The sequence below is a fragment of the Fistularia commersonii genome, chromosome 7 (genome assembly GCF_037954325.1).
Source record: "Fistularia commersonii isolate RoL2024-O1a breed Wild chromosome 7, RoL_Fcom_v1.0, whole genome shotgun sequence".
Lineage (NCBI taxonomy): Eukaryota > Metazoa > Chordata > Actinopteri > Syngnathiformes > Fistulariidae > Fistularia > Fistularia commersonii.
In genome coordinates, this window is record NC_141290.1 from 8864086 (window position 1) to 8882278 (window position 18193).

General features: G+C 53.3%; 1 protein-coding gene across 1 annotated transcript in view; it reads right to left on the reverse strand.

The window, feature by feature from the left end:
* The window catches only part of megf6b (multiple EGF-like-domains 6b), a 33971-nt gene extending 18057 nt beyond the window's left edge, over nucleotides 1-15914 (reverse strand). The window contains exons 1-4 of the mRNA XM_086149634.1: nucleotides 15489-15914; nucleotides 14998-15132; nucleotides 13722-13831; nucleotides 7126-7230 (exon numbers count right to left, since the gene is read on the reverse strand). Of these exons, the coding sequence (XP_086005760.1) occupies nucleotides 7126-7230; nucleotides 13722-13831; nucleotides 14998-15132; nucleotides 15489-15565 (427 nt within the window). The 5' untranslated portion in view covers nucleotides 15566-15914. The remainder of the gene's footprint in view (nucleotides 1-7125; nucleotides 7231-13721; nucleotides 13832-14997; nucleotides 15133-15488) is intronic.
* Nucleotides 15915-18193: the final 2279 nt, after the last annotated feature.

Genomic DNA, 18193 nt, shown 5'->3' on the forward strand with positions numbered 1-18193 from the left:
TTGCTTTCCCCCATCCCAGCAGCCAGTTACACCCCCCAACCCCCAACACACACACACACACACACACACACAAACACACTCAGTGTTTACAACGTCTGGAAATGTTCACACCTGGAACCCTAGCCGTCCGAACTCGAACATCCCTTTCTTCGTCATCACACCGCTGCGGTCAAGAATGCGACTCCCAGGCGCCTTTTTTTTTTTCTCTCCACGTTTTTGCACTTCCTGGTGAGACGAGTCAGAGGGTTCAAACTCCCAGACAGGTGATGGTCACCTCAGAGACCCCTGGAGGGTTCCTGCATGCACATTCCTCCCCTGTTTGTGTTTGTAGGGCGTCCACATACACCCGTGCCGCAGGCCAATCAGGGGTCCGTCCAGGGTCACTGTCACGCTCATCACACTCCGGCATGCAGAAACACCGCCGCCGCCGCGAGGAGACCCCGATCCATTACGTCAGATCAGATCGTTCCAGAGCGCGTGTGATTTTACCGCCACCGATTGGCTCGGTGCTGCAGGTGGGCCTCCTTGAACCCGATGACCCCCCTCCTCCCCCTGGGGACGGAAGCAGTTTTTCCTCCGGGCTCCAGGGGGCGACGGTGAGACTTCCTGTTCGAGGGTCTTTAGCTCCCGTCTGTCAAAAGAAGTGAAACCGGAGCTCTGTCAAAGAGGAGCCTGTTCTCAGACCCCCCCCCCCCCTCCCCACTCCCAAAATGAGACACCAGATGCCGCCACCAGAGCGTCTGCAGATCTATTCAGGCCTGCCGGGGGTCAAAGGTCAAGGCTCAGGGTCGAACTCGGGGTGAATCCCAAGAGGTCCAGGTGCTGCCGGGTCATTCCAGTCCACGGGCTTTGCATCACGGCCAATGGGGGGGGGGGGGGGGGGGGGGTCACGTGCACACCCTCAGACACTGCACACCTTAATCTTTCTTTAATTGGTGCTTTATTTTGCATCATAAAGTAGCCTAGCTTCTCGGTTTAGCGCGTCACAGAGGTGTTGGATCTGGCGGGGGTGTGACTGACGACTCTTCATTGAGGATGATCATCATCTTCATCACCCTTATTTTCATCATCATTTTCGTTCTGGCTGCTGTTTTTCTCGAGACTTCATGGATTTAAGCTAACGTGGGAAAGCGGCGCTCTGGTCTGCCTGATGCCATCGGGTTCTGGGTTGCTGGCGGCGTCGGATAAACAGTTTCCTGGGGAGAAACTCGGAGAAGGGGGGGCCACGGCGAGGACCCCCAGGGGGATAGGCCTTGGACGGCGAGGACGCCGCCATTTACATTCCAATGCTGGATTGTGTGACTTCCTGCGATAAGGACAGAACGCCACCTCTCCCGGGTCCCAACAGAGCGGCTCGGAGCTCGGGGCCGGGGGCCAACGTAAACCAACAGGCCTCCGATATTATCTCAGAGGGTCATGAGCTGGAAAATTGCAGCGTTCATCAAGGATCAGGAGGGAGGTGGAGGGGTCGGTGCCGGGGGGGTGTACGGATAACCTGACCTGTTTCCTTTTAGCGGGCTGATCTGACAGCCTGCTGGGGTAGCTGAGCGTCCGCTCTGCACAGCTGCTTTCATTTACCAGGTGCTGTGGAGACGGGACGTGGAGGTGGAGGTGGGTCGTGTGAGCAGAAGCCGGGTCACAGGCTGACTCCCGGGCTGCGGGTTAGCTAGGACCGAGGAGCTGCCGAGCAGGAAGTGCATCTTAACCTTTGACCTTTGACCTACATCTGGATGGCTTGGGGGGGGGTAAAACACCCCCCTTAAATGGTACCCTGACATGGATCCTTTGCTCCCCCCCGTGGAAACGCCGCTTGGGCACCATGTTTGACCACGCGGGGAACGGCTGCAGCATCACCCCGTCTCGCCACACGCACACATCGGAGGCACTGGGAAAACCAGCATGCTCGGTGACCGCCGCCGCCACTGCCGCCGCCGCCGCCGCCTCGTGCACGTAATCTTCCACCCCCCCTGCTTTTCTCCAGGTCGCCCCCTTTATTCCTCTCCTCCGATCAGATCGCTCAAATGGAAAAAGGAATGTAAGATCCCTTGACGCTCCCACGGCAGCGCCGACTGTAATCGTTTGAAAAATCGTTTGGGGGGGGCTGGTGGCGAGGGGGGGTCCCATCACTCATCTTTACTGTCAGTCAAAGTTACAGGCCCAGAAACATGCCCAGCTGTGTGTCTTTGTCGCTGGAGGAACATTTTACGACCCATGTACAAAAGGGAGGGGGGGCACCTCTCCGACCCTGGGGGGGGGGACGACCCTCGACCCCTGTGCGTGCGCTCTATCCGCACCCGTCCTGTTCGAACCTGCGGGTATTCGCCGTGGCGGGGCCGACACATGGCGGCCAGGAGGAATCCAAAGATGTTTTGATTCTTCTCCCCGCCCTTAGAGCGCCCCCGGTGGCAGGAATGCAAACTGCGCTTCCTAGGTATGCTGCAGAAGGTGGCAGATACATGAAGGCCTCCAGATCGAGCAGAAACGCAGCTCTTCGGCGTGTTTTGGGCTTCCTTCTGGTCACGTCGACCTTGAAGAGAGAGCGGCGGTCGCCTCGTACCACGTGACCCGGACCCCCCCTCACCGCCGCGATCCCCTGGAGTCCAGGACGGCCTCCTCGGACCTTCTCACGTGGACGCCGCGACGCCGAGCAGATCGTGAAAACCGGGCCCGTCCGACCCGTCCGCTCGGCTTCGTATCAGAAGAGCGTCGACTACCCGTGCGTGAAGAGCGCCTCAGGTGAGAGGCCCCGCCCAGAGGTCCCTCTGCATCCTGAAGGATGGGAACCAGAGCTTTTCCCACCAGGACCAGGATTATTGCTGTAATTGTAGTTTCCTAACTCTTGTCACTTCTCATTTACCCCCACGAGAGACTGCCAGCGACCTTTAATCAGGAATGCTGTAAAAAGCCTAATGAGATGGGGGGGGCAGGAGGGGTGACTCAGCACAATTACAGGAGATTAGGATGCTAAAAGAAGACGACACGGTGGCAGCACCCCCCCCCCCCCCCCCCCCCCCCCCACAGGGGTCAGCCTCCTCCGGCTGAGGGAAACCATTATAACCTTTGGAAGATCTTTAACAATCAGCTCCTTTTCTGAGGTGAGGAGACAAGGAACCATGGACAAAAGGGGCCGAGGAACCGAGGAGACAAGGGGCCGAGGTGAATAGGAGGCGGGGAAATGAGAAGAAGAGAAAAACGAGGAAATGAGGAGACAAGCAGTCAAGGAAACTAGGAGGTGAGGAAATGTGGAGCAGAGGAGCCGACGAACTGAGGAATTGAGGAGACAAGGAAGACAAAGACAAAGTTCTCTCCAGGACAGTGGACCTGGTTCCACCTCCTGGAGGACTGCTGGGAGCCCAGACCTGCTCTGAGTAGCTCCTCGTCGACTGGAGCCTGCAGGCTGAAGGTGCTGGACCTCCACCTGCCCGTCAGCCAGGAGCTCCTCTACGTCTCACCTTCTTCTCATGAACATCTGCATGTCATTCCCAGAGCAGCTCGCTCTCGGAGTTCAGGGGTTTATTTTTACAGCAGGGACGGCGGAGAAGGAGCTCTTCCACCTCCAGTTCCAGCTCCGCCCACTGCATTCCTCCTGGACGTGCAGGAGGAACACAGATCTCGTGTTTGAGGAGAACCAGGAGGTCCACAGTGAGCTGCGTGCCTGGGATCACCTCGCCATCCGGTGCAGGATCGTCTCCGCATCGGTTTCTGAGGCCTCTCGGGACCACAGAGATTGACCTTTGACCTCCGTGCCCCCCACCAGTTTCCTGGCCGTGGGTTAATAGAACATCTGGTCCATCTCAACACCATCTATGGGATCATTTGCCAAGTTCTTTCACACTGTAGGAACCTTTTGCATTTCCGAGAACCTTCTGAGGTTCTCCGCGTTCTCCTGTCTGGGTCCTCCTTCTTCTTCCAGACTAAACTGGCGTGATTGACAGGTGGTCCCAGGTTAGACTCCGCCTCTAAGCCACCCCCCAACATCCTTTTTGGAGGGACCAATCAGGTTCGAGCAAAGTGCCCCCCTCATCTCCGTCAATTGAACGCATTCATTCATTCATGTGTCTGTTCATTTGTTCATTCTGTCATTCTGCACCTGTTGAGTCCAAGCAAACCAGGCCAACATTCCCCCGTGTTTGTGAAGTGGTTTTGTCCGGGGGCAGAGGGGGCGTGGCGTCTTCCTCCAAAGCTGTAATTACTGCGGCCTCGGAGACAAGGGCGCCGTTAAAAAGACAAACAGCTGACGGCAGACTAATTGGCCCCCGGAGCGGTTGCGGCGGCGGCGGCGGCGGCAGCGGCACACACGTGTGCACCGACCAGCGAACACAAACAGGGATGAACCACTTCAAAAAGCAACTGGGAGAAAAGACGCGGGGGGGGGGGGGTCAGCCATTAAACGACGAGTGAATCTACGATCGCGCGTTCCTCCTCGCTGTCGGCCACATCCTTCCTCTGAACGTAAACAAGCGACAACATGAGCAGTGAGCTGACGGCCTGCAGACCATGCCATGTGACTGAAGGGGGGGGGCACAGATGTTACTCATCGCCACAAGAATGTGAGGGTTACAGCGGAGTGGTATGAGCGAGACTGCCGCAGAGAGACCCCCATCCTAACCAGGAAGTGAAGTGAAGTGACCACCACCCCCACCGGAATGAGCCGGTCCGCCGTCGCCTCTTCGCCCTCCTGGCCGGGCAGCGACCCGGCCTCGACCCCAGCAGGACCCGAGGTAACGCGACAGCTGGGAGCGCATCGCTCCGTCACCCGTCCTGCAAATAACCCCCCAAAATTGTAACCCGGCCACCCCTCCCCCACCTGCAGCCAATCAGAGGCTCCCATGGCTGCATGTTTACACCGATGATGACAGCTGTCATTCACACAGTGGAACAATGCCAGAAGATTCCAATGTGGCGGCTGGGGGACAGAAGGTGGGGTCCCTTCACGCCCCGGCAGAAAGGTGGATGTATTTAGACAAAATGGCGGTCATCCACCGCCGGGGCAGAGCTTTTGATCATACAAATGTCCTCTGGGAGAAAATGGAAGATGCTGCCGCCTCACCCAAACAAATGGAACCCCCCGGTCCCCCCCGCCCTGTTTATACGATGGACTCCCCCATGAGTCCACTCATTAACCCCATTAGGTCCAATGGTTGCAGCCGTCGGGCTTTGGGGGTTAAAGCGATGTGGAAATACCATTTATGAATGCATGAATATTCATGAAATATACCATTATTTATGATTATTCCTAGACCCGCCCATCATATTTTGATTTGATGGTTGGGTTTGGAAGTGAACGCTCGAATCCCAGTCCAGTGAATGCATTTAATTGCGCTGGAGTGTAATTGGGGAGCACCGGGCTGTTCCAAAGGACGAGGGAGGACAGGGGGGGGCTTGGCGTGTAATTTGACCCGCAGCTGTGAAAACGGATGATCACGACCCCCTCCTCCCCCCTCCTCCCCCCTCCTCTTAAATGAATTGTCCCGCTTTCATCATTTCATCTCGGGGATGAAATTCTATTTGTTTAAATAAGAATTCGAGCAGCTGCGAGATTAAATCATTTCACCTCTGATCAGGGGAATGAAGGGGTGAATCCCCCCCCCCACACACACACACACACACCCCAGCTACCCTTGCATGAGCAGCACCCCCCCCAAACATCCAAGATGGTGCGCGCCGTCTGCAAACTGGTGAGGATGAAATTCAGCTGCAGCACTATTTCTTATATTTCCCGCCTCCTCGCGATCGGTTCGTAGGGGCATCGGGAGGGCAGGGGGTGTTACGCAACACACCCGCAGGGTGACCGGGGGGTTGACGCCACCTCGCGGGAGGGCAGCTCAGATCGGGGTGACTGATGAGCACACTAAGGGCTCGGTTCTTACATAACGCTAAACACGAGGAAACTAAAAGGCTCTGCAGAGATCCAGAGCGAGGAACCACCGCAGATTGACCTTGATTCAAGCAGCAGAATGGTCCGCAGGGTCCCGGACAGACTGATCTGCAATCGGGGTACTGGAGTTCTACTGAAGCGTTGACACGAGAGGAATTTCCTGCGGCGCGGTGTTATCAGAAGCACAACAAACCTCCGCTGCTTCACCGCAACGGCTCCCGCTCGACAATGGGCTCTGCTGATAATACTGTCAGAGACGCTGGTTCAGGGTGCGAGTGGTGGAGGTGGAGGTGGGGTCAGTCAGGTCAGAGGTCAGAAGCGCTTACTGCATCAGCGGACAGTGACGGGAAACCATACACGAGACATGGGAGAAACATCAAGTCCTCACAGAGCGGCCATTCCAACACGGTGAATGCGATCTGTAATACTAATGAATCAATTGATTCATTCATTCATTCGTTGGCTAGCATGCTAAGCTTGTGCTCAGGTGAGGCCAGAGCAAGAGCTAATCTGGCTAACCAGAGTTCCACCTGGAAGAGGAGGCTGTCAATCCCAGTCTTGGAGACATCCAAGCGTTCACCCTCTCATTCACACCTGTTCCATGAACCTGCTCAATCTGTTTCAGATGGTGAAGACGGAGAACCTGGAGAAGCCAGGCAGGAGAACATGAAGACTCCATGCTGTTAGAGTAACAAACAGTCCAAAAACACGCATGGAGGTTCACAGGAGACCTCAAACTGCCATGGCATGTGAATGAATGAACGAGTTGTATGTCTCTATACGACATGCCGATAAGAGGGTGAATGGCTGTATGTCAGTGTGGGTTGTGATGGATCCAGGGTGAATGAATGAATGACTCGGTAGGCTCCATCATGCTTGTCGTCTTTACCAGACGTGACGGCTCGGAGGGGATGCTGTTCCTGGCTGATACCGCATGCGGCTCCTTCTGCATGATGTCACCCCAAAGCCGACCTTCATGTCGGTCCTCCAGGAGGTCTGGAGCTCCGCGCGAGACTCCTCCGGCCCAGGAATACGTGCCGTGAGTCTCTGACCTTTGAGCGTGAACTCTTTGAGCGCTAGAACTCGCGGGTCGAGCGAACACATGCTCCGGCTCCCCGCGGGCGCAGGAACGCTGACGAGAGCGGTACAGACGGACGGGGGCGCGAGACATTTCCGGGACATTTCAGAATCCACTGACTAACACCAGAAGACAGGATGAGCGCGCAAACGCCTGATGTTCTACTCACCGTACTGGCAGCTTGGCCCGGAGAAGCCGGCGGGACACTCGCAGAGCTGGGCCGAACCCTCCCGGCACCGGCCCCCGTTGAAACACACGCCGTAGCTGCATACCGCTGCTCAACGACGGATCAGGTGCGTTGGGAAGGGAGACAGAGACGGCGAAGGTGAGTGGGGTTGAACAATCGATGTAAAAGCAACATACATAGCAACGTCGTAGCAACAATAGCGTCAATTTTTACCAGAAGGGCTGATAATAAGAACCGGTGTAATTGCACACCGGTGGGAAGGTTGTTCCTGGACTTCGCAGTACATGTAGTTTTGTTATCAATTAGTGAACGATTCATAATAATAATGAATAATTAGTGAATTTCTTCAATCACTCATTTTCAGTCAAAAGTCTATCTCAGCATACAATTGGAGACAAACGTTCACCCTCTCATTGACACATCTGCACAGTTTAGGGTCCCCAGTGAAACTCCTCCATGTGTTTGGACTATGGGAGGAACCTGGAGAACCCTGAGGAACCCCACGTAGACACGGGGAGAACATGGAGACTCCACACAAAAAGTTGTGTGTGTGTCCCTTTGGTATCAAGCCTTCTGGCTGGTAGGAGGAAGCGCTAACCACTGCAGCTACCAAGGAAACCCTTGTTTACCTGAGAATGATTTTGTCACAAACAACTGCAAGAACATAGCAGAAGGTGACATCAGGAAGCTGCAAGGTGACTCCAGCTCATCCATCTCCCGCCCCCAATCCATAAATCCCCCGCCGGTCAAGCAGCTTAGAGGTGAGAGGAGGCTACGTGAGCTACCAGCTTGGAGGTGGACCATCACATTCCTGGCACCGGCGCTGCACGTCAATCACCGCCGTTCTTCACCTGACGTTCCCTCACATGTCCAAAAATCCAAGAACAGGGAGATGATGACAACTGGCGTCCAGGGTCGACCAATCAGCGTGCAAAAAGACCTTAGCTGGAATTCCACCGCCGATCCTCCCTGGGATGCTGGAGAAGAAGTTGTCCCAGAGCCAGCCAGACTCTCCTGGCATCTTCTGCCAGACAAGCATTTTTCCGCGTGTCTCATCCGCCGAGAGTCCGCGTGACCAATCACCACATCAGGCGCCGCTGTCTCTGGCGTGGCGTCGTGCCCATATATGGTCGTGATGATGACATCATGGCGCTGCGGCGTGGCCTCTGCTGACCCCACGCCGATGGAGACGCGGTGAAGATCCAACGCTGAAAACAAATACCTGGCTGAAGAACTCGTTCATCTGTTGGCAATCAGTCCAACCACAGCGGTGCACTCTGGCCTCCGAGCTGGAGGATCTGGGTTCACAGAGAGCCTCGTGTTCTCCTGGAAACGGCCAGGGTTCTTTCCAGGTTCTCCTGCCTGAGTTCTCTCCATGTAGTCCTACTTGGAATTTCTCAAGATTCTTCTGGTTGGGTTCCCTCAACATTCTTCTACCCAGGTTCTCCATCTTCCTCCCACGGTCCAAAACCAGTCAGCAGGTTCATTGAAGGCTCTACATTGTCCACAGGTGTGAATGAGAGGGTTGGACGTCTCCGTGTGATTGACAGGTGAGCGGATTAAGCTCCGCCTCTCGTCCAAAGGTCAGCTGGGATTGGCTAAACAGATCCATGACTCAATTTTTAGCTAGGTGATTGACAATCATCAGGGGTTGGAGAAAGTGTTAAAAGAAGGCTAAAATGACAAATGCTAAGCCAATACTCCACTTCCCGCATTTTTTTGTGCTTTTACTTTATATTTCGTACAAATTTTTCACGGTGTTTCAGTAATCTGAACTGCACCGTCGTGCAACCAGCGGGGGAAAGGGGGGTGACCTGTGAGAGATCTTCAGCAATCAGAGGAGTCACATTCAGGAAACTCCTCTGAGAGCTAAAGCTTAGCCTTCATATCCGCCGTTCCACACCATTCAATCCTCAGACAACCTCTGACACACACACACACACACACACACCCGGAGGGATATTAAAACCACTTCTGTTGCCAAACTGAATCTGAGATTGTTGTAGATTCTCACAGAGGTTTTCCGAACACAGTCACACCGTCAAACGCTCTCGTCCACGCTCTCGTATCTGTGTCATCTCCCAGCCTTTTGCACGATTTGTGAGGTCAACGAAACCCGACCCCTGCAGGGAGACCACCGCGCCACCGCTAATCTGATTCATAATCACCATTTATTCCCAGAGTCTCGGTGATGCACCGCTGAGCTTCTACGTTTGGACGTGGAACCGTAACCGACGCCAACATTGTCCACTGGCTGGGACACCAATGCAGCGAAGGAGCCAGATGATCAGATGAACAGCCATCAGTGCACGTTGGACACTAGACAAATCCTGCACATTGGTCAGATAGAACCCGGCAGGAACCAGAACCATCATCTTCAGCGCAGTGATGACACCGCCAAACCGACGGGACCTCCTTGAATTAAAGTGAGAAGCTGCAGAGAACCTTCAACCCGAAGGTCAGAGGTCACAGAAACAGGTCAGCACAGTATGAAGTCAGCAGCTCAGAAGGGGTATGAACTTCCGTTCTTCTAAGATGCGCGGGGGCAGAATTCTTGGCAACTCGAGGTTCCTTCTGACCGCCCCCAACATCCTGAGCCCCCCGGGAGTCATTCCTTAATGTGGCGTGCAGCGTGGCTTGAAACTCGCTCTTGTCCATCAGAGCTACATGTCCACATCCAAGTTACACGGACGGGAAGATTAACGGCTCCCAGCAAATGAGGACGCCGGGGAACCCAGGAGGCGCTAACCTTACGAGTGGCCGCGGTGTATGTCTGTCGAGCTGCTTGACCCCCGGGGGGGGAAACTACATTTGGTTCTGTTTGGTGCCTTGGTCCCATAATAGGAGCACGCGGCTTAGCGCTGTATTTTAAGGCAACAAATCATGTTTTGCCGCTCAAAGGAATGCGCCATTTCAAAGGTTCCCTCCGGCAAAACAAAAAAAAAAAACAGGGCGCAAGACATCAAGACCCCTCTGACAGCTCTCTTTGAAAGCCTCTAAATACCGTTTAGGCAGCAGACGAGTTTCGGTGTTCCGAGGCAGGCACATTAGCGCTCAGCGAGAAGGGTGCGAGACCCTGTAATTAGGATATCGAGCGTTTTCTGGGCCTGACATGCATCACGCCGTACGTCTGCGGCGCTGCACCAACAGACCCTGTTACTAGAATGCGGTAATTGTCCCCTGCTCTGCTCAGCCTTTGCTTCTCCTGTTTCAGCCAGTCCGGGGTGTTTTGAAAGTCGAACTTCAAACCAAATTACACACCTGACTCCGCCAAGGAATGTAAGCTAAGTCAAAGAACGCTGGCGACTTTTCTGGACTTTGAGATTCTCCAAGTTTAGATTTGGGAAAAACAACAGCTCTTCATCAAGTGCTCTGCACTTTCCTGAAGGGAGGCAGGTGCCCCGGAGAAGTGTGAGGCTGCAGAACCGCACTTTCTTGAGTTCCGGTCACCAAGCCTGCCTTCGTCGGAGCCTTTGCGGACAAACATTCAATACCATTTAGTTGAATACGACCCGCTGCACCTTCAGCGAACGTCTCACTGGTCTCATTGCTCTGGTTTGCCAGTCTGTCGGTGGTGCACGCCGGCGAAGGTGGCGCGAAACCCGCCAGAAGATTCTGCTGATCAGGTGATCAAGGTGCATGGTCTGCCGGTCCGTCCCGTCACACGCATGCATGAAGACCACCCAGGGTCAGACTCCGGTCAGGTTCCCCGATCCGAGCTGCCGGGCCGTTTCACATGGATCCACCACCGCCAGCTCCCTCCAGCCACAAAAGGAGGCGCCAGCTCCCATTCAGGCCCAAACCAGGACAACGTGCCGGAGGAGCCATTGTCCCCGTCCTTCGGGCCCCGTCACAAAGCTCATTGTTGCCGTCAATCAATTTAAGTGCTTGCTTCCACTCAGGGCTGACCCTGGCCACCCCAACCCCGACCCACACCACAACCCCCATCCCCATCCAGCAGCCACGGGCTGAAGCTAAAAGGTCCTCCAAACTTTTTTAAGCGGAGGAAGTCACCCTCAGAAAGTCAAGAGCTCTTCACCTTCGGGAGGGACGGATAGTCACCGAGCCAATTGGCGTCTTTTCAACGGAGCAGACAGTCGCCTGGGTCGCAGACACCAGACTGCGTCTCCACAGAACTTCCCTCCAACCAACAACGCAGACAGCTTGTAAAAAGCCCCGGGAAGGTGCGACTCCCCTGTGGAACAGCTGCCATTAATCAGAGCACATTCTGACCGGGGATGGAGTTTGTCTTCAGCTCTCCGAGCAGATGTCAAACAAATCCTCCATCCAGATTAGCTGTTTTCCTGAGCTGTGAAGACATTCGACTTTTCATAGGGCAGACGATTCATTCAGCCCTCTGCTAAATGGCTGCTTTGGGACAGAAACGTTCTAAGAACACGCTTCTAAGAAGTGTCCTGCTCAAATTTGGTTCCAGGACGTAGCCTCCTCATGGGTAAACTTTGAGTTGTGAGTTCCTACAGGCTCTAAGGGACCACGGGAGTATCTGCAACATGCACCAACACAAACCACAGAAGAAGAAGAAGACGACACGGACAACATGGAGGTGGAGTTGCCACAGTGTTCATGGAATAATAACCATGGACTATCAGATGGTTGGAATATTGTTATCTTCTCCCTGCGCTGCTTCGCCGTATCAAGAAACCGTTAGCCATTAGCTAACTCTGCACTAATTCTGTTCCAAAATGTAGACGTTCCTCTGCAAGGCTTGGAAACCCCTCTGAGGCGTAGCAGGCCAGAAGAGCAAGGACCTCTTTGTCACTCTATTTCTCGCTTCTGTCCATTTTGTTCCAAGAAAATATCTGATCAGTGACCAGGATAAGTTTTACAGATGCTAACCGCGGTCTACAAGGAATGCCTGGTAGTGGGTGTGGCTTATGAGTTCCACTAATCACCAATAGGCTATGAGTTCCAATGAAACTGTAAACGACCCGTCCTCGGAATAAGAGCCAAACCGATCCTGGAAGTCCACTGTCCCTGGGCCCGCTGCTGTCCCAAGGCACCAAAAAACAGGCCCAGTTCCAGAAAAGCTTCAGGGAACTCCAAAAGGTTCTTGCAGTGAGAAAGGGGCTGGTGACAGAGCTACGAGGGCTCCAATGATGGTCGCCGTCGTCACTTCCCGGGCCTTTGTGCGCGTCAACTGAAACATGATTAGACCCTAAGCCGGCTCACAATGACCACGGATCATTTGCTTAATTACCTCACACTAATGGTTTATGAGGGTGCGCGCGCACACACACACACACACACACACACACAAACACACAACAATAGAAAAAGGGCAGACATTGAATTGCTGAATTGCCGGTTTCTTGATCTGAAGCAGGATCCATCCAAGAGTTGCTGCTGGGACAAAAAAAGAAAAAAGAAAAGCATCTCCCGGTGAGTTACTGCGCGGCTAGCTTGTAGCCGAGTGCGCGGGGAGTGGGGGGGGCGACGGCGGTGTGAGTTTGCTTTCATCCCGGTTCAGCAGCTCAAAGTAGAAGGGTGATTAGTTTGACCCGTCTCAAAGTGCTGTCACGTCTTTGGTTACATAGATAAAAGCCCTGGCTCTTGTCGAAAAGAGCAGCCATTGTCGCGGTAGAAGAAAGGCGGGGAACAAACCCCCATCCCACCACCGTCACCCCTTCCTCATTCGCCGAGATGATGGGAGACACTGTCCGGCCCTCAGGAATGCCTCCTCGCAACGTCTAGCTGTTTTTTTTGTTTTTTTTTTTTATGTATAAAACAAGCCCGGCTCTCCTGGAAGAAGACCCAGAGAGCAAGAAACACATTCTTGTATAATTTAATACGGGGACCTTCTCCCCCGGAAACAAAGGGCTCTTTGAAGGGATGCCGTAATAAGACGCCGACGACAGGCACGTCCAGGAGATCTTCTCCTTCTGCCTTCTGCTCCCCCCCCAAGACCACCGTCCCAAAAGCCCATCTGCCCCGGGAGGGGGTGTGAGGACAAGGCTTGAGGAGCTCGGGATGTTTCCCAACAGGCCGGGGACAGAGTGTTTACGGGAGGTCTTTGCCAAGGGCCCGTCTACGGTATGCAGGCTATGCGATCTGGATCGCTGGCTGCAAAATCCCATCAAAGGAGGCCTCCGGGGTTTCAACGGCGTGAAGTTAAGCTGATCCACAAGGAGACTGGCGGCGGGCGGAACCCTCCGCATCCAACCCCAAGCGAGAAGCACAACCGCTCTTCCATACATGGACCCACAAATCCGTGCGCCTCGTTCGTCTTTTATTTCGGCAAAGGCTGTGATTGGCCGACGCGAATGCCCGGGGGAAGACCTTCCTGTCAGACGAGGCGCCTCCGTAAGACGGAGAAGGTGACCGGTCATCTCTTGGGATGAAGGGCCTGTTTTCCGCAATCCAATTTGGGTGTCGACACTTGAGCAACCCCCATCCCAGACCTCACCCTGTCTCGATCCTGCTTGGCAGCTGATAAAATCTGCTAACACTTCCCAAACGGCCAGAGAAAAGCCCTTGACCCCACTGACCTCTGTCCGAAACTCCCTCCCCATGACTCTGGGGTTCACGGGTTCAACCAGGAAGCAGGTGGAGATACTTACGGTAGAGACAGCCGGCCTCTCCGTTCAGCTGAGACCATCCGGGGCAGCACTTGTGCACCGTCTGGTAGTCCTGCCTGTACACCTGCCGGTATGCCGTGTAGTACGCGGTTCTGTCGGGGGCGGGAAAGAAAAGGAGCCGAGTTAGGACCTTCAAGACAAAACCTGAGGGATCGGCAGATGTTTGGACGGGAACAGGTGAGGTTGGAGGAGATGAAGGTGAGGTTGGAGAAGGTGGAGCAGCACATCTGATGGTGATGGCTGGAAGACAACCATGACTCTATGATGTCATGGTGAACAAACTCCTGAGCTTGTTTATGGTTTCCACTGATCAACTAATAATGGTGTGTGTGTGTGTGTGTGTGTGTGTGTGTGTGTGCGTGTTTGTGCGTGTGTGTGTGTGTGTGTGTGTGTGTGTGTGTTAGTAAGCTGAGATGAGAGAGGCGGGTTTTAACTTGGACAGGTAACCTGTCATTCACAGGGCCAATTTAGAACAATTAAGGACCATTTAGTGGACTTGACATTTTTGGACAGTGGGAGGAAGGTGGAGAAAATGGATCCAGGGAGGAGAAGATTGAGAACCCATACAGTCAGGAGAACATAGAAAGAACGCACAGCGAGAACCCAATGGATCAGTAGAGCAGCCACTGGAGGTGACGGCGTCCGGTCAGACACCTGATGTTTGACCTCTCGGGTCGAGAACGTTGACGTTTGAAATGAGTCCAGAAGGTTGGAAGTTCATCATTCTGACGTTTCTACTAAACACTGTTTACTTGTTCATGACACCAAGAGGTCACGAGGTGCCAGGGTGTGTGTGTGTGTGTGTGTAGACACACTGGATGTGGCTGCGTGTGGATTAGAAGCTGTGTGTCCTGGTGGAGGAACCGTACCGACCCTTCCCAGCACTCTGAAGACCACATCAGAGGGAAGCGCCCGGCCCTGTATTTTGGGACCCCTCTCATTGCCTCGCCGCCGCGTTATTAGGCGCCGCGGAAGCACCTTATTCCTTCCGTTGGCTCGGGGAACCACTTCTGACCGAGGTGCGGGAGGCCCGAGGAGGCCCGAGGAGGACCTTCCTGCCCAGGAATGTGGACTGCAGAGACACCTGGCAGTGAACCGGGCTGCACCTCGCGTTTGAACGGGGGAAGCTGAAGGCTGTCATTAGCTGGGAGGCGGAGGGTGGAGGTAAACATCTCCGATACGCATGACTCAGGGTGGCATCGCGAAACCGGTCATCTGCGCGGGGGTTTTTTTACGGTTTTCCCCCCCATCGACTCACCTGCGCTCGTACCCGACGCACCACGGCTGCGCGGCGCAGCCCTGCTTCCACACCTTCACCATGCGCGTGAAGGCCTGCACGCACGGCTGCCTCCGGGCCACCAGAAGAACCTCACGCTCCGCGCAAACGTTGGGCCTGCAGAGAAAACCAGGAGGAAGAGCGTAAGCAGGAGGTCCGGCGCCAGAAAGGTGGCGTGAGTTTGAATGTTTACAGCCTGTCAGGGCGAGCCAGGGGGTCGGGAGGGTTGAAACGGGGCTCATTCCACACACCAGCGCAAGATACTACCTGCACTTCACCCTGCGTGAAGTTACAAATTTTATGCACGGAGACAGGCGGGCGAGTGACGGAGGTCAATATTTCCGCCCCCCGCGGGTTTAAATGGGTCGAACCCGGGGTTTTTGTCCTCCTGTCGGACGGCAGGACGGACAGGAGGAGGACGGGGAAACTCAGAAAGCGATGGAGACGGAGCAGAAGGCGGAAGGTGGACTCACATGTGAGGCTGCAGGCTGCTGGAAGCCTGAGAGACCTGGATGGCCATGAAGAAAAGATAGAGAGCTGCGACAGCCATCTCCTCCTCGCCTCTTCACCGCCTCCTCCTCTTCTTGTCCTTCTTCTCCTCCTCTTCTTCTCTTCTTCTTCTCCTCCCCCTCCTCCTTCCTTCAGCTTCAGACTAACCACGTGAAAGGCTCGCGCAGACGACCATCAGCGCGAGCCTTTGCATCGCGTCAGACTTGCAAATCAACTCACTAACCAACTAACTAACCCGCTAACCCGCTAACTAACCCCCAGACCGTCCGGCTGACCGGGCGGAGCGTCGAACGCGTACAAACTTTCTTAAAGTTCCTCAAGAAGCTCCGGAGGAACCGAGCGGAACTTTGCGTGACAGCAGCGACACGCCGGCTCCCCGCCTCTGCGCGTGCGTGTGCGTGCGTGTGTGTCTCTCTCTCTTTATACGCGCGCGAGTGTGTGCGTGTGTGTGTTTGGGTGTGCGTGTCTACCTCTGTTTTTTTCGCTCTCTCTCTCTCTCTCTCTCTCTACCTGTGTGTGTTTTTTCTCTTAGTGTGTTTTCCCTCTCTCTCCTCTGTGTGTGTGTGTGTGTATGTGTGTGTGTGTGTGTGTGTGTGTGTGTGTGTGGGAGGAGGGCTAACTCTCTCTCCGCCTCTGTGTGTGTGTGTTTTCTCCCTCTACCTGTGTGTGTCTTCTTACAGTGTTTTCTCACTCTCTCTACCCGTGTGTGTGTTTTTTCTGTGTGTGTGTTTTTCTGTTTGTGTGTTTTCTCACTCTCTCTCCCCCAGTGTGTGTTTTGTGTGTCTGTGTGTGTTTTCCTGTGTGCGTGTGTGTTTTCTCACTCTCTCTACCCGTGTGTCTATTTTTCTATTTATATGTGTGTCTGTTTCTGTTTATTTTCTCTCTATACCTATGCTTGTGTGCTTCTGTGTGTGTGTGTGTGTATGTGTGTGTGTGTGTGTATGTGTGTGTGTGTGTGTGTGTGTGTGTGTGTGTGTGTGTGTGTGTGTGTTCTCTTTCTCTCTCACTTCCTTCCTCTCTCTCTTTCAGTTCCCCCTCTTCTCTCGGACTGCATTCTTTCACTCTTTTCACTTGGTAATACGCGTTTTCGTGTGTGTCTAAATGTGTGTGTGTGTCTGGGTGTGTGTGTGTGTGTGTGTGTGTGTGTGTCTGGGTGTGTGATGGCCAACAGCTGATGGTGCGCGTCCCCGCGCACATGCACGTCTGTGACCCTGCGGGGTCCCGGGTCGCAGCTTCGCTCCTCTCGTGCCCGTGACGTCAGCGCCCCCTCGTGGGCGGCGCTGGATGGACCGGAAGTCCGCGCGAACGTCAGACCGCGCGTGGGTGGCAGTGGTTCCGCTCCGCGTCACGTGACACAGACGTTATTATGCATGAATAACATCACATTCATATAAAAACATAAATGAATAAGTAAATTTGAGTTAACAGATCCCCACGTAAATAGCACTAATGGATTTAGTTTGTATTTATTTATATATTTGTCTTTTTGTCACTTTTATAGTTTTTATTTTCATTTTTTTTTAAATCAGTGTTTTTGGTAAAAATCTCTACAGTGTCCTTGAGTGTCAATTAAGGTGCTTAAACAACATTTATTGTTATTTTTATTATTATTATTAAATTATTATTATTATTAGTAGTAGTAGTAGTAGTAGTAGTAGTATTACCACACATGCACACACATACATATACAGACATACAGTTTTTTGCAAAAGTACTCCTAGAACCTTTCCACATTTTGCAACAGTACAACAACAAACATGAATATATTTTGTTGGAATTTTATTTGAGAGGCAAGGTGGCACAAAATTGTGAAGTTCGAAAAAATTGTGCTTGATTGTATTTTTTTTAATTTAAAAAAATAGAAGAAGAAGAGGGAGAGGGGGAAGACGGGGTAGGAGTTATCGTGAAGGAGTTTGTCAGGAATGTTCTGGAGGTGAAAAAGAATGTCAGATAGATTTATGAGTCTGAAACTGGAAATTGAGGGTGTGATGCTCAATGTTGTTAGTGGCTTTGCCCCACAGGTGCGATGTGAGTTAGAGGATAAGGAGAAGTTCTGGAATGAGTTAGATGAAGTGATGCAGAATATCCCCAGAGATGTGAAAGTGGTAATTGGTGCAGACTTCAATGGACATGTTGGTGAAGGCAATAGAGGGGATGAAGAAGTGATGGACAGATTTGGTATACAGGATAGGAATGCGGAGGAACAGATGGTGGTAGACTTTGCAAAAAGGATGGAAATGGCTGCGGTGAACACTGTTTTCCAGAAAAGACAGTAACATAGGGTAACTTCTAAGAGCGGAGGTAGGAGCCCGCAGGTAGACTACATCTTGTATAGACGAGGTGACCTGAAAGAGATCAGCGACTGCAAAGTAGTTGTAAGTGAGAGTGTAGCCAGACAGCATAGGATGGCGGTTTGTAGGATGACTCTGGTGACAAAGAAGATGAAGAGGACAAAGGCAGAGCAGAGGACAAAGTGGTGGAAGCTGAAATGGGAGGAGGGTTGTATGGTTTTCAGGGAGGAGTTGTGAGAGGCTCTGGGTGGTCAGGGAGAGCTTCCAGATGACTGGACAACTGCAGGCTGATATTATCAGGGAGACAGGTAGGAGAGTACTTGGTATATCATCTGGAAGGATAGTGGATAAGGACACTTGGTGGTGGAATAAGGAAG